The sequence below is a fragment of the Aythya marila genome (assembly GCF_965140915.1).
Source record: "Aythya marila genome assembly, chromosome: 1".
NCBI classification, from domain to species: Eukaryota; Metazoa; Chordata; class Aves; order Anseriformes; family Anatidae; genus Aythya; species Aythya marila.
Window position 1 is genome coordinate 1,536,554 of NC_139042.1, and position 15,824 is coordinate 1,552,377.

The 15,824-nt window shown below is 52.1% G+C and overlaps 2 protein-coding genes across 3 annotated transcripts in view; one reads left to right on the plus strand and one right to left on the minus strand.

Annotated features, from left to right (window-relative positions):
• Positions 1–1,741: 1,741 nt before the first annotated feature.
• MRPL48 (mitochondrial ribosomal protein L48) lies at positions 1,742–9,156 on the minus strand. The gene is made up of 8 exons (XM_082784723.1): positions 9,012–9,156; positions 8,121–8,173; positions 7,725–7,762; positions 6,703–6,788; positions 5,809–5,981; positions 4,206–4,308; positions 3,301–3,390; positions 1,742–2,018 (listed from the first exon to the last, which is right to left on the minus strand). Exons 1-8 carry the CDS (start codon positions 9,030–9,032, stop codon positions 1,944–1,946), a joined length of 639 nt encoding a protein of 212 aa, XP_082640849.1. The 5' UTR covers positions 9,033–9,156; the 3' UTR covers positions 1,742–1,943.
• Positions 9,157–12,712: 3,556 nt separating this feature from the next.
• RAB6A (RAB6A, member RAS oncogene family) overlaps positions 12,713–15,824 on the plus strand; it is a 44,315-nt gene continuing 41,203 nt past the window's right edge. The window contains exon 1 of one of the 2 annotated variants that reach the window (XM_082777084.1): positions 12,713–12,873. In XM_082777084.1, coding sequence (XP_082633210.1) covers positions 12,804–12,873 — 70 coding nt within the window. In that variant the 5' untranslated portion in view covers positions 12,713–12,803. The remainder of the gene's footprint in view (positions 12,874–15,824) is intronic. The other variant, XM_082777083.1, reaches the window with a different exon arrangement.

The window sequence follows — 15,824 nt, forward strand, 5'->3', positions numbered from 1 at the left end:
CAGGGATTTGGGGGTTGCTACTTTTTGGGAAGCCCCAAGAGGGAAGGGGTTGTGGGCTCTTATGGGGCCACAAGCCTTCCCTCAGTCCTCATAGCACAGGAGTATGAGGTGGGATGCCTCAGCCCCACAGAACACCACCTCAAGGCCCAAAAGCTGTAAAAATCGACTCAAATCTTCCCCTATTATGTTGAAAGGGGAGTGTGCCCCCAGCTTTGGCCCCGGGGGAGCTTTTCAGGGAGGGGGCTGCAGCATGGCTGCATTTCAGCAGCCCAAACCCCAAAACTGGGGGAAGTTTTTCAGTCCTGGTCAGGAAACCTTAGTGAAGCCGGTCAGCTGGAGGCAGGAGGGCACTGCTTGCACCTGCTGCTGGAGATTTCTGTAGGGAAATGGTTCATTTCCCACTGAAATGTGTCAAAAAACATATATTTTCCTAACTTCCTCTTCGCATCCATCAAATCAAGGGCTCAGACTTGGTTGTAATATACCTGAAAGACGACACAATCAGATCCCATCTCAGCCTAACTAAAAAAAAAAGCCTTCACCACTAGCTTTTGGAATTAGAAATACAAGGAAAGGAGCAAAAACTTCACTGCTGGGACCTGTTTGTGGGCTCTGGGTTTTATAGGATGGCAAAACGCGGCCAAATTCGGGACAAACCTCGGTCCTGCATCTTGGTGGATTGCAGCGGCGTGGCAGGGCTGATCAGTATTCCTGTGGGGGCGCAGAGCCGTCGGGCTGTGGCTCTGCAACCAGCTCGGAATCAATTCCCTGCCTTTCCAGCTGCTGCAGGGCTGAGATCCTCAGCACCGGGAAAAGCAGCCTGATTTGCACAAGCGTGCTCATTGTAACAGCGGGGCTGAGCTTATGGGTCTGTTTTTGAGGTGAACTCGGCCTAATTCTGCCTCACAACAGCAGCACAACTCCCCGAATACACGAGAAGCTTCCCTTGCACAAAACAAATATGAGAAGGGATCAAATTCAGATTTTACTTGCCCCCCCTGCCCAAGCATGGATAAGAGGCACCATCCTGGGAAATTCCCCAACCCGCTTTGCATTTGGTCCTTCCAAGGCAGGCTGATTTCTCCCCTTCCAAAGGGCTGTGGTAAAAAGGAGACTGACTTCAGAGATCCAAGGGGAAACGCGTCCTTTACGGCCGTGAAAGGCAAATCAGAAACGGAGGAGGGATTTTGCATACGGCTCCAACCTTCCTGCCTCTGCCCTCCGAGGCTTTGTGCCGTTAAGCAGCGATTGTTCAGCTGCTCAGGGATGATCGCCCCCAACCCTCCCAGGGCTCTGAGGCTCCATTCATGTTGGCAAAGCTCTGATTTAAGCAGCTGTCCGAGAATAACACGATGTTCCAGCCTTCAGCTGCAGAACAGAGCAGGATGGGCCCTTCTGCATCAGTAGCATCTGGGAGAATTTGCTTGCAGCGATGAGAGAGAGTGTCTGCAGGAGGCTGTTGGGGCTGGGAGGACGTAGCAAAGTCCCTGCTGGCTGCCACCTTTCCCAGACTGGTAAAAAAACAACCAGCTCTCCAATTCTGGATCTCTGAGTCTTGAAGTTTAAGCCCTCGATTCTAAATTTGGGCAGAGATTTGCCTCAGCAGGCAGCGCAGGTGAGCGTAATGACCTAGCGCTTTCTCCAGGGTGCAACCTGCAGAAACGCTCACAAAATAGAAGCAAAACATGCAGAAAAAGCAGAATTGAGGAAAGTAAAATTTCACCATGGACCCTCTTCCCCCAAAAAGAAAAACAGGCAGTTATAAACACATTTATTTCTCTTTATTAAGACGAGATGCTTGACAACAGTGGAAATTTCTTTTAAGTCACAAATTTATCAACACGGCGCTCATAAAGCCACCTTCTGGAGGCTTGAGCAGCTGAAGAGGAGAAAAATGATGTTCTCAGGGTGGCTCTGATATGGACGGAGTGTTCTTCCTCCTCTCAGCTCATCTGCGCTAGCAGCTCCTCGAGTTCGGGTCGGGCCTTCAATCGGCTCTTGAAGTCAGCTTCGGTGTGCTGTGGAGGGAGGTGAAAAAACAAGCAAGTCAAGATCACCTCGAGTGCTTTTTTCAAGTCAAATGGAAGGTAAACCCTCTCCTAAAGGGAATCAAAGAGTAAAAGGAAAGACAAAGACGAGGCAAGCAGCAGGCCGTGCATCATCACCGTGCGGCCGCTCTGCAGTTCAGCCTTGTCGGCTCCTCCTCACCCAGGGACCTGCTGCAGTGCTGAGGGAGCGACCAGCTGGGGTTTAGAGCATTTACCACACCAAATTTTGGGGTGTAAAGACCACACAGTAAAGAGAAAACTGGGGCAAGCTGTTGACCTTGTGTTAAGTGCAGCTACCAAACCAAAATACGCTTTCTTCAAGAGAAAAAATCCATTTTGGAAGAGCGAGCCTTGGCATTGTGCTCAAGAAGTCAGCTGAAGATGCCCAGACCTGCCTCTTTCTCCTGAATTTTAGAAGAGCATCCCGAAGCTCAAATCTCTTCGTTGCCAGTCTCCCGGAGCCAGCTTGGGTCTTTCCCAAGGGCTTCCTGCCTCAGACCGCAGTGACTTTGCAAATGGCACAATGTCACGGCGCTCCCTCCAGAGACAAAGCCATCAGCCAAAATTAAAAAAAGAGAAGAAAAAAAAAGCAGTCCTAAGGCAGGGATGGGACCGTGACCAAAGCAAAGCAGATTACTGGACTCGAGAGACCTCCTCCTACATCCCACTTTGCAGATATGGAAATAAATAAACATCCTACAAAGGCCAGTGAAGGGAACCGTTTTCACGTTTGAATTTAGTGTGCTGCTTTCCCTTTCCTGCTGCAAAATCTGCTCTCTGAATAAAAAAAACTCCCCTTCTGCAGAAAAGAAGCAGAACCCCTTCCAGAATCCATCAAAACAGGGCACAGTATTTGGCTTTCCCATCTCAGCTTTGCTGCCAACTGCTCCACGCGATTCCTGATCATTCCCAGACAAGTGGCTGTGGGTTCTGACTTGCAGGGAATCTGCCTGAGCAAAAGAAAATAACTGGGAACTTGCCATCCCCTACAAATCTGTGGGACTGGCTGGGAAGGCACCTTCTGCAGCACTAATTCTAGAAGGCTAAAAGGGAAATAAAACTCTCAGCAGGTGTTAGAGGGAACAGTTTTTGATAAATCAAGTGAGGGCCTGGTTCTGGGAGATCTTGGGTATCCGTAAGTCTAGAGCAGAGCTGGTGGCCTCAGGAACAGGTCCTGTGCTTTTCAAAGCAAGCTGATAGCACGCGTCACACCCGCTTTGTCAACGTGGAGATGTCAGTAAATGAAACCCACCTCTTTCACTAACAGGTGGACCCCTTCAGGCTGGTTGCTCTGAATGATTTCCAGAAGTATGGGAGCAAACGTGGAGCTCAACCCGCTGACCTGGAAGAAGAAATAAAGCACTGCAGGGGCAGAACAACAAACGCAGAACGGATTTGTTCTACTAACAGCACGGGAAGAGTCCACTCAGCGTGCACCTAGAGCTGGCAAGCACTTCATCACGGAAGCAGGCTCTTGTTTTGTTTCTCCCCTGTGAATGTTGTGCCTCCAGTGCCTCTCCTCTACCTGCGTGACAGCTTTCACCACTTCAGGCTCTACTGTGCTATTCGTTCTCTCAGTGGAAGCACACTTCTAGCCCCTTTTCCACGTTGCATTGATGCAAAGAGTCTTAACCGTGCACGGAAATCTTCTTTACTTCAGGTGAGACTAATAAAAAGCTGCCACGGCAAGCCTGCAAGCTCCAGCATTATCTCACACTGACTCCCTAGAGGAAAAAGTCTGCCTCAAGGTTTGGAATGTAATTCAGCAGAGCAAGGAACACACTATGAAAGAGGCACAGAAATACTTATCTCAATTAATTGTACAAATTTAAACTGATGCTAGTGGTATTTTTACATTTCATCAAGTTTGCCCAATTGTTCCTCCTTAAAATTGACTTTTCTACCCCTTCTATCAAGCACTCTGCATAAAACAGGTAATTTATCTGGCTGAGGCAGACAATCCAGGAATCCCTTCACTCTCTTCTACTTTCTGAGTAACTTTTAGCAAGAAATCTAATTTAGACTTCTTTGTGCTTCAGTTTATGCACAAATCACACAAATTTGGGACTTAGCTCCTGCTGTCAGTGGATTTTGAGAGCCTGGCAGAGGAGGTGCTGTACACGGAGCGCAGCACCAGGAGCCAAGCCCAGCTCGTACCTGAATAACCCTCTGGTGGGTGGTAAGGACGGCGTCCAGCTGCATTTTGGAACCTCGCTCTTCCAGGAACAGCACTTCGTTGGTTTTGGTGGGCATGGCGTAGCTGCAGGAAGCACAGGTCAGGGCTTAGGACAGGGAGAGGGGCACTGCCTCACAGGAACGAAGCAACTTCCAGCAGCAGAGAACGTGGAAGGAGATTAACTTTTCATGAGAAATTAATTATGCAAACGATGCATCTTGCAAATCAAGCCCTGGCAGAAGCCGGGGGTTTTACTGGAAGGAGATAAGGGAGAAGCTTGCAGCACTAGAGCCAGGAGAAACCTCTTTCAGCTACAAACATCAGCCCAGGAAGAGAATTTTGAATTTCTTTATCGTTGAAGGGGAGCTTTACAGCAAAAATTCTGGCTGAACCACCACACCTGCTCCTCATCTCCCACGCTACTCTGAGCACAACCTCACGACCTCCACCTGCTTCAATTTTTCACCCGGAACATTTCCTTCTCCCCCATTTTGCCTCGCCAATTGGGAGGCTTTTAAAGCACAAATCACTTCTTTCTGCCCACACTGAACTTCTCACATCAAGGCCAACCTCAGAGGGCCCAGGCACGACGCAAGGCAAAGACACTTCACGTTGGAAGCGTTTTCAGTAGCCTCAGGCTGGGGGATTTCCCTGATTTTCCCTTTCAAGCACATCACCGCTGACAGAATTAGAATTTCTGCGTATCCTTCTTGATAGATACCTAGGAGTTGCTGATGCGTCACAGCTTTTAGTGCTAAAGATGTCACAGAGAGACTCCAAACAAGCAATCTGCGGGTACAGCATCTCAGATCCACGTCTGACAGTTCAGCAGAGTGGATGAACAGAAAGAAAAATGATTTTTTGATAGGTTTAACCAGCACAAAGCCGGAATCACTGCTTACACTCAGAGGTGCACTTAAAGATGGACATTTCAAATCACCACCACTAGTATTTTTACTTCCTTACAGCAACACAGTGCTTCTCCCCGTGACTACAGAGGCACTGCAGAAGCCAAGGAGCTCTGTAATGCTCTCAGAGCTCACTCAGACCATCAGAGCTGCTATCAGGTGTAGATCTGCTTCAGGGATCTGCTGTGCAACTGAAGCATCCTTTATTAAACCACCCGCTACCGAGCTAGCAGTGCTGGTAGCTCTCCCAAAACCTTCACCCTGGCTTTCCCAAGCTCATGCTGGTTTGTTTAGTACCACCTGCTTGTTGCACAATGCCTGGATAAAACATTATAAAGAAAAAAAAAAAAAAACAGCAGCAGAAGTCAGCAATATTTATGCCTGCACCCACGTGCTTAAGCTTTTTTCTCAAAGGAATGAAGCTACATTTCCCTGAGATTTGTTCACTCAGTGCCCAAATAATTCTGTTTCAGCCTTCCACAAATAAAAACTCCACAGACAAACGAGGGAGCTAAAGGAGAACACCAGGCAGATGACATCAGATGTGGATTTGTAGGTGGGAATCGATCACAAAGATTCTCTCCCACCCTTTACTGCAAGGTACCATCGTCTACAAGCCTCACACAGCAACGTGATGGCGAGGGATGACAGAAGCACAGAGCCACGCTCTTTATACCTTTCGCTCACTCTGATGGAGAACTGGTTGCAGAGTTTATGCACGTACTGAGCAAAATGCTCCACGAGACACATATCATAGGAAGTCATCTGGATATTGACATCTCCGTACTCGTGTTCGGTCCCAACGTTTATCTCTTTCATCTGTACTTTATCCTTTTTCCTCTTTGGAACCTGTATTAAGGAAAAAAAAAACATTTTTTTTTCTGAACGCAGCTGGAAATAAAACGCATTAACCCTTGCCAATCGCAGGAGACTGCCCTGCTCTCATCTGACAGAGGTTTGCTGAACACATCGCAGCCCATCTGTGCTCGCGTTCCCTAGCTATAAAACTGGGCTGACACGATCTCAGCAGATGTTCTCAAGTGGAGCAGTTCAGCTCTTGGATGGCAGAACCACAGAAGTCACACAGCAAATACGTGCCTACCATGATTGATTCCTTCCAGGAGAAGCCAAAGATGAGAAAACAAACTGCTTTTAGTTCAGCTCCTGCCTCCGAGGCAGCTCCCGGGATGAGTTATCGTTACCTCATTTTGCAAAAAATTGTCTTCCTTCCAAATTTTCAGGCAATGTAAAAAGTTTAAATGCAAATAAGAGTTGCTCACAACGTTCAGCAATAGTTTGGAGTTGGTTTGTCAAATTCATCATCGGGAAGACATTTCCTCCCTCCCCAGCTACTAATTTAAACAGGAGTGTAGTGGACAAGAGAAATTATTTCTGCAGTGCTGAACTTCATGGGTTTTAACACTTTCCACTGAGAGCTGCAGCAGTAAACTGTTACCTGCCTCCATTTTAATATGGTTCACCAGCCACAGATTTAATAATAACATTTTAATCAGCCTGTAAATAGACGGGTCAGTGAAAGCAAGGACAGGAAGGGGGTTTTCATGCCTACCTCCTTTGGGAGCAGATGTTTATACTTCCCAATGCCGTGTGTAGGTCGGGATCTGTACTGTCTGTGGCAGCTCACGAGGGCACCACCTTAAAATCAAAGCAGAGCAAACACCTTTTCTCTTGAACAGCACACATCCCTTCTTTCAACAAACAGCCACGGGTGCTGCACGAGCCCAGAATCCTTTCTGGGGACAAGAATTTGTCTTTAGTTCTTTGAGGGAAGGCAAGAAGCAGACCAAGGCTTCAGCGGTCTCTACCCCACGTGAGCAGCCCGTGTATCCCATCATTGGGAAAATTCACAGCTGGTTACGGTGAGCAACCAGTAAGGGAGGTAGGGATTAAAAGTGACTCATTTCCCAGGCAAGTTCTCAAGCAAACAAAACAAAAAAAAGGAGACAGGCTTGTCAGCACCAGTGGATGGTGAGGATCCTAATGAAACATTACATCTGCCTCCTCTTACATGACAGCAGTGATGTTGTTATGATGGATCTGAGCCCGCTTAATTTTAAATCCAGCCTGTTCAAATATTCATATGCTAGGAAGCCAAATCAAAATGGCATCAGCTTTTATTTATACTTCCTTCTCCAGAGGAAAATGAAACCCTCAACAGCTTTCATTTTAATAAACGAAGCTCAGAACAGCAAAGAGAAACTGAGCACCACGGCTCTAAGCCACTTGGTTACACTTTGCCTCCACGTCAAAATCAAATTCTACTTCAAATTTAAACAGAGGACTCCACCAGCTCAACAAATGTTAAAGTAGAACCTCCTGTGGGTATAACAGCAACAGGGGCTGGCTGATGCCACCCTGAACAGGAGCACCTGCTCAGCCAAGAACAGGGAAACAGGACAAGAGGTTAGGGAAAAAAAAGGTAAAGGTGGAAGCACAACAGCACGCGCTCGGGTTATTTAACCAGCCAAAATGTGACTGAAAAAAAAATATCAAAAGGAGATGGGAAGGCTCAAATGTGAAGTATTTGTGTAGATAAAGTTTGTCTTGCATGGGATTAATGAGAAGCCTTACCTGCAGCACACAGACTGCTTTCTCGGGGTGTTGCTGCTCTGTAGGAAACAAAATAATTATTATCTGTAGGAAACAAGATAATTGTTAAAATTCCAATCTCACACAGCTATGGAAACACTACAGGTCTGGCCGATCTCCTCAATAAAGGCTCACATCCTCAGACCCATCAGCCACGGATCAGATCCTGCAATCAGACTCTCTCCTCTTCTCATCCTAGAGGTCTTGCAGCTCCCAGATACCAGCTGAAAGTCCTCCCTCCACAATTAGAACACTTTCCTTATCTAGAAGTATTTTTTAAAACCATTTATGTCTTCTGACCCAGTCTGTAGCAGTGATTAAGTGTTCTTAATCTGTTATTCTGTGTTTTATGTAATAATTTGATTTCAAGCCACTCACCTGCTAAGAGCAAACACCTGCTTAAGCAGCATTCCCTTCTTCCAGCAGAGCACCTGCAGCACAGTCACAAAGCAAATGGTGAATTTTCAGCGGCACTTCCCAGAAAATACCCCTCAAAACAACTCCCCAAACCCTCTAAATCTACCAACAAACCTCCCAGCCCACCCACAGCTATTGCTCCCCAAACCGCCACCACCACCACACAGAGGAAAGTGATGAGGAAAGAGGAGGGTGATGATGACTACAATGAGTTTCTCCTGCACCCCCTCGCCTTCCTTTGAAGGAATTGGGGTAGGAGATCGTCCTCCTTGCGGTTACAGATCCCACAACAGATCCCACAGATCCTACAACAGCCACACCACCACCCACTGGGCTCGTTCCAGCTCCACGTGGACCTGTGACAACGCAGCTCATCCATGGTGGAATAAAACAAGGAGAGTGGCTTTGCTGTCACCACAACCCCGGTGGGCCGAATGGGGCCAACACCCTCACCTTGCCACCACTGAGATATGGGGTGGGGAGAGCTGTAGGGTCCCTGATGGCCGTGATGGGGCAGGGGCTGTGCTGCACCCTGTGGCACTGGGGTGGTCCCTGGGCTTCCAGGGAGGGGTGGGGGGGGCCCTACACCTCCAGACCCGCCACCAGTAACAGAATCAGGGCCTGTCACAGGATCCCAGAGTCATTAGGGTTGGAAAAAGAGCTTCAATGTCCCCACCAAGCCCTGTCCCCAAGCACCACGTCCAAGCTCTCCTTGAACACCCCCAGGGACGGGGACTCCCCCACCTCCCTGGGCAACCCGCCCCAATGCCTGACGGCTCTTTCAGAGCAGAAACGTCTCCAATTTTCTCCTAATTTCCCCAAATTTCCACCCTAACCCCCCCGCCCCATTACCTTGGCCCCCGCCGCGCTCATCCCTGCGGGGCCGCGTCCGCCGCCCAAAGCGCTCCCCCCGCACCCTTCAGCCCCAGCCCCGCGTTCCGCCGCCCTTCCCTTCTCTTTTTGGGGCGTTTTAGGGCGAAACCCCGGCGGTGGGAGAGCCTTAGAGGGATGGAGGAGGGAGGATGGAGGAGGGATGGCGGCAGCGGGGCTGTGTGGGGGAAATGTCTGCTTGTGCTGACGGGGGAGGGCAGAGACCGCCATAACGGGCATTTGTTCACGTTCAGGAGCAAACAAGGGAAAATTCCTGCAGCGTGGAAGGGAGGACACACTGTCCTTGACCCTATCTTGGCCCCTGTCTTTGTTTTTGTCCCTGTCTTTGTCCCTGTCCACGTCCTTGTCCCCACACCACTGCCAGCGCGGCGCACCCAACCCTGCTCGCTCGCCGCTTCGCCTTGCTACCCTCCGCCCGCCTCCGCGCTCCGATTGGTCCTCCGCCTCGCTTCTTGCAGCCTGATTGGTCTTCCCTTCCCATCTCGCCTTCCGATTGGTCTTCCGCTGTGTCAATCAAATCTAACCGGTTACCTTTGCGTCGCGTCGCGGCGGCCATCTTGAGTGTGGCGCGCTGAGCGCGGCCCGCCCAACCCCTCCCCAGCGCGGGGCGGCGGCCATCTTGAGTGTGGCAGGCGGGGCGGCGGCCATGTTATGGCGGCGCAGGGGCGCTGTGAGGGGAGTGGGGCTGTGGGGTCGGTTGTGGGGTCGGCGTTTGTCAGCCCTCAGGTGGCCCCACTCCGGCTGTAGGATCACAGCCAGCACCCAGCAGGCTCCCCCCAGCCTCCTTCTCCTGCCTGAGGGGCGCTTGGGGTCGTCCTGGGCTGAGGGGAGCTGAGGAGATGCTGCTGAAGCTGCTCAGGGCAGCCCTGCTGCAAATCGCCCAGAAAAGTTTTATTTTTTAGGGCTTGCAGAGGCAGGACAGGACCTTAGCCCTTAGCAAACATCCACGTAGCGGTTCTAGGGTCAGCTGTGGCCACGCTGGCAGGAGGCCAGGGCCCTTGAGGCTGAAGGAGGGGTGAGGTATTCGGGGCCTGCAGCAGGCCCGCGCGTGGCTTGTGAGAGAAATAAGCAGGATTTTGTTTTATTTTTTTGAAGCAGGGTGCTCTGCTGAGGTAAATCCTGCCTTATTGCCTGTGCTTTGATCCCCGTTGCTGTCCCTCTCAAGGCAATGCCCTAAAATAATTTAAATGGAAGGAGTGGGGCTGGCGGGAGCCTCTGATTTCTATATGTTTGTTTATTGCCAAGAGGAGGTCTGCATGGAAAAAAAAAAAAAACCAGCACAATCAGACCTTGATTTCTCTTAAACAACAACAAAAAATGGATATCAGCTCCTTAGAGCGTAATGGAACTGGAGAAACCCTTGCAGGGTCCCTGCCACCCTCCGTAACCCTCTGCTGCTCCTCTTCTTCCCCAGCCCATCTCCAACCCAAACCTTCATTTCCCCTAAGCCCTTCCCCACACTTTTCCTGAGAATTTCCCAATTTCTACCTGGCAGATGCTCCTGGGGCTGAGCCCCCACCTCAGTGCCCTCCTTCCCGGGCAGCAGCTGCCTGGCAGCGTGGTGTCAGGTCAGGATTTAAAGCCCTGGATTACTGATTGCTGCCCCGATTGCTTTTGGCAGGGCTCATGATTGACTCTCTCACTCTCTCTTTAGGGTTTATCAGCTTTCATGGGCACCTCAAGCCTCCAAAGTTGACCGTGTGCCTGCTTTCTTCCCCCTCATCCACCCTGCCGCCCCGTGTCCTTGCTGGCTGCGTGCATGGAGCTCCCAACGTGCTCTCGACACCCCAGGTATGCACGGAAGGAGGAGAAGGAAGGTGACAGAACAAAATCCACGCAAAACCAGAGCCCCTCCACGCACAGCCTGGGCTCAGCACCACCTTTGCATTCAAATTCAACCTCCCTGCGTTGCGAGGACGCAGGCTCCCGGGTCTGAGCCGTGTTTTCTGGCACTCCCTGGCCACGACAAAGCCGCTCACGGGGCCCAGATGTTGTCCTGCCCTTTGATCTCTTCCCCCACACCGGGGTTTGTTTGATAACCCCAAGGCGCTCGCAGCCAGGAGCGCTGCTGGAGTTTGAGCTGGCTTCAGACCTCCGCTCCCCTTCCGCAAGGGCTGGGCTTCTCCTTGGGGAAACCTTCAAGCCGTGGAGGCAATGCCGGGCTTGAGGAGGGGCAGCTGTGCCCAGAGGACAATTAATTGACCCCATTAATTTATGGGGTGAGGCCGTGACGAGCGCTGCAGTTACGAGCGTGTCGTGCCCACGGTGGTGCTTTGTTTTATGGCCTCAAATGCTTTGTATCCCTAAAATGCTTTGTATCCCCCATCCCTTAACGGCCTGCAGGTCTCGGGGAAACAAAGAGCCCACCCCGTCATTGCAGAACTGCCACGAGGTCTGCCCGAGAATGATGAATTTTAAGGCCGAAGGGGGCTGCTGGATGACGTCATCTGGTTTCCTGCAGGTTGCAGGCTACGTTTTTCTGCAGCCTTGCAGCTGTGTGGGAGCAGATCACCCCTGGATTCGACGAAAGCATCCCTCTCACAACGGCTCCCGCTCTCCATTTCGCTGCTCCCGGCGGTTTTCTGCCAGCTGAGAACGCTCTCGGCTAAAAAACGGGGAGCCAAAATGGGGAGAAACGGGCAAAAAACAGCTAAAGGGAGGGCTTGCCCCAGGTCAGCCGGATGCAGTTCGTCCAGTAAAAGAGGAAAAAGGGAAAAAAATGACCCGGATTTCCATTTTTTCCTACAAACAAAGGTGAAACCAGCCGGGGGGGGGCACCCACATCCCCGGCGGCCGCCTCCTGGAGGAGCCTCGGGATGTTTTGGGCCGTGTTGGTTCCTCGGGACCTGGAAATGCCGAAGGTCACCAAAAGCTTCCTGAATTTCCACGTGGTTTGGGGCCGCGGCGTCACTCGGGGCCCGGGCACTGGCTCAGGCTCCCCTTGCCATCATTAGGCTCCAGAGTGAACACCCCCCAATATCCAGCACCATCCCCCAGCCCCCATTAGGCTCCAGAGTTAACACCCCCAAAATCCAGTACCACTGCCCCCCCACCATCATTAGGTTCCAGAGTGAACACCCCAAATACCCAGAACCACTGCCATCATTAGGATCCAGGGTGAACACCCCCAGTACCCCGCCACCATTAGGTTCCAGAGTGAACACCCCCAGTATCCATGTCCACAGCCCCTCTCCCACTCCCAGCCCTCATTAGGCTCCAGAGTGAACACCCCAAATACCCCGGACCCCCACTTCCCACCATCATTAGGCTCCAGGGTGAACACCCCAAATACCCAGCACCATCCCCCTGCCCCCATTAGGCTCCAGAGTGAAAGCCCCCACTCCCCTCAAGCCCCGCCCCCACCCCCTCAAGCCCCGCCCCCACCCCTCAAACCACGCCCCCACCCCCTCAAACCACGCCCCCTCCGCCCCTTCCGCCCATCTGATTGGCTCCGAGGCCGGGGCGCCGAAAGGCGGGGCGCTTAAGGGCTGGGGCCGGCGGCGCGCATGCGCAGAGGAGGAGGCGGAGGGGGCGGTGGCGACAACGGGCGGGGCTCCCGCGGCTGACTGCGTGAAGGCGGGGGCGGGAGCGCGGCCCTGAGGGGAGCGGCGGCGCCTCCAGCTCCGGCACCTCCCGGGAGAGGGGGGGGGGGGGAAAAAAAAATAAAAAAGGGGGAAAAAAAAAAAAAAATAATATACCGGGAGGAGCAGAGAGCTCGCTGGGGGGGGGGAAAAGGCTGCCGGCAACGGCACCATGTCGGCGGGAGGCGACTTCGGGAACCCGCTGCGGAAATTCAAGCTGGTCTTCCTGGGCGAGCAGAGCGGTGAGGAGAGGGGATTTTTGGGGATTTGGGGGGAATTTGGGGGGGTTTGGGGCTGATCCGTGTGGGGACAGCCTGTGGGGGGGGTGTTTGGGGGGGTGTTTGTGAGGGGGGCGCCCCCCCCCCGAGGGGGTATTTGAGGGGGGCTGCCCTGAGGAGATGGGGTGAATTTCGAAATAATTTAAAATTGAGGGATTTAGGGGGTTGTTTTATTGATTTATTTGCTTATTTGTATGGGGGGGGCCTGTAATGGATCCTCCAACCCCCCCTCTCCGCCCCATATCAGCTCCCTTTATGGGGAGCGGGGCCCGGCTGCTGATTCATCAGCCCTCAAAATCCTTCAAAATCCTTCGAATTCCCCCCCAAAATCCCTGAAAACCGAGCCAAAAGGGCTTATTTTTCCCCTGGCCTTGTGCATTAAGAAATAAATAACCGTGCTCCTTCCTCAGGAGAGCCCCCCTGTGATGTCCCCAGGGCAGCGGGGAGTTTTCGGGGTGCCCTCAGTGGGATCTCGGGGCCATCCCCGCTGATTTTGGGGAGGAAAACGCAAAATCTGCCACTGTCAGGGTGGGGTGCCGGCCCCCACAGCCACCTTTGGTCCCTTGTGTGGCAGCAGATGACGAAACACCTCGGCTTTTCTCCCCCAGCGCCTCACAACCTGGCATTTCCTCGCTCCTTTATAGGTGAGCCCGGCCGTGGGGCTGCTCCGAAACCCCCAAAATTTCATTTTTCACCCACCCTTTAACCTGCTTCTTAATTTTATTTCCCCTTTCCCTTAGCCGTTTGGGTGGCACGACTTCAACTGGGTGCTTTCTTTTTGGAGGGAGTCGCCGGCTCGGCTGCTTGGCCAGCCATTTTCTGAGGATTTGGGAAAAGGAGCGTGTAGAGGGGCTGCCACCGGCTTTATTTCCATTTCCCTTCTGAATAACACCGTAACACGAATTAAAAACCCGCCGTGCGTTCCCAAAATCTTGCGTTTTAGTGTGTCTGAGCTTCAGTCGGGGTTTGGTGCATCTGAAATCTCAGCAGCCCTCGGATTGCACGTGAATTTCTCACCCATCCATTCCCGCAGCCGCATCTTCAGGCAGCTCCTCGCCGTGGTTTGTTTTTTTTTTCCCCCTTCCCAGCTAATCGTTTGTGTTTATACCACAAGCTCTCCGATAATTCCCATGGATAGCCTCAAATCTGAGAGATCTGAGGGGAAAGAGACGGGGTTTTATGGGCGTAAGATGGAAAAAAGATCCTGCTAACTCAATCCCTGCTGCTGGGGCCGGCGTGCGGATGCCTCCGAGCTGGCTTTGGGGTGGCCCCGCTGCGGTGTAGGATCGAGACCTGCCTTTGTCTGGGCTCTGATTCCCCCCAAGGTGCTGCAGCCTGGCCCTGCTCCCTGCCCCGACGCCGTTCTGCCATGAGAAAGGGGGAAAAAAAACCTGAAAAAACGGCTTTTTCTTTTAGGGCTGAATCTCTCCGGGCGGTGCTGGCGTGATGTAATGCTGTGGTTTTTTTTTTTTTTTTTTTTCCTGGTGTCCAAAGCGTTGAATAGCTCCCCTTACCGTGTGGTTCCTGGAAGAATTCAATGTCCTCAGCGTGCTCCTCCGTGTCAGGGGGGTAATTCGGGAGCATCCCTCTTTCTGCCGAGGGATTTCGAGCGGGTTTTGCTCCCCTGGACCCCCCTCACCCGGTGCCGTTTTGAAGATTAAAGGAAAAAAATCTCAATTTTATTTATAATAATAGAATTTTCGTGAGCCTGCGCGTCTCTTTGTACAACTGTTGCTGCGTTCCCTTCCCGTGCAGCCCAGAGCTTGCCTGCCCTGCTGGAAGGCCCTAATTAAAGCTCTCCCCCTGCTTTTGGGGTGGGTGCTGGATGCTTCAGGGACCTCGAGGTGGCAAAGGAAAAGCTCCCGGAGGGCCACACCGCTAAACATCTGTGTTACAGGGCAGAAACCCTGAACCGAGCCGCTTCAGGATTTTCTCTTCCAACCTCAATATTTCCCCGGTGGCGTGGCAGAGAGCAGGGCCTCGCCATTTAGGGTCTTTTAGTTTTTTTTTGGCTGCTTTCTGCTGCTCCCCTCAGCCATATTGCGGGCTCTCGCGCCGACTGCGGCGATCCTCCCTCGTTCCGCAGCTCGCCGCTAGCTGCGCATCCTCTCCCCTGCGCTGCCACGGTGATTTTAAGAAGCCTTGCTCCCCTCCCCAGCCTTTTTTCCTCTCCCCTGCCTGCCCCTGGCTTTTTATTGTCTGCTTTTTCTTGCGCCAGCTCCTCCGGGCGGCTGCCAGCCCTCTGCAGGGAGGCAGGGCGCTCCCCCTGGGATTTCCTGCAAGTCATCGCCTCGGCCGGCCAGCGAAGCTCTTGCCGCATGCACCGAGGCTTCATCTCCTGCAATACAACCTCCAGGAGAAAGAAAAATCTTCTTTTTCCCTTTTTTTTCGTGTTATAAACTCGTAGCACGAGGATACGGCGCCGGGCGAGGAGGCGGCTTGGCCACCGCTTGCCTTAATTGAATTCCTTTTTTCTCCACGATTGGAGATTACGGAGTTTGAGTAGTTTTAAATATGCTAATCTTTGCTGAAAAGGCAGAGAGCTCTGTGCCGGGGGATTAGATAAAGCTGTGGTGTAAAAAAAAAAAAAAACCCAAAAAATGGTGTGCTGCTCACCGCCTTTGATCTTGTTTTATCAGGTGCCTTCCATCAGCCCCAGTGCCTCCAGCTTGAGGGATTCGGATTTCTGGGGCACGTCAGTGAGTGCACACAGCACCTGTGCTGAGGTAGCTGCCCGTAAATGTGGTATTTATACCCAAATATGACACGTTTAGGCTTATTTTGCCCGCGAGCACGTCTCCTTCCCTCATTTTTTGGGGTGGAAGGGGCAGAACCGGCCGCTGGGGCGCTGCGGGAGCGACGTCCCCTCCTCACGTGGCTTTATGATGCAGCTTTTATTGGCGAGCGAGTCTGAA

Coding starts and splice junctions, on each gene's coding strand:
- MRPL48 (XM_082784723.1), bottom strand. CDS start 9,032: ATGAGCGCGGCGGGGGCCAAG. Junction 4,309..5,808: donor TCCATCAGAGTGAGCGAAAG/GTATAAAGAGCG, acceptor TGCTTCCTGCAG/CTACGCCATGCCCACCAAAA. Junction 3,391..4,205: donor CCCACCAGAGGGTTATTCAG/GTACGAGCTGGG, acceptor TTCTTCTTCCAG/GTCAGCGGGTTGAGCTCCAC.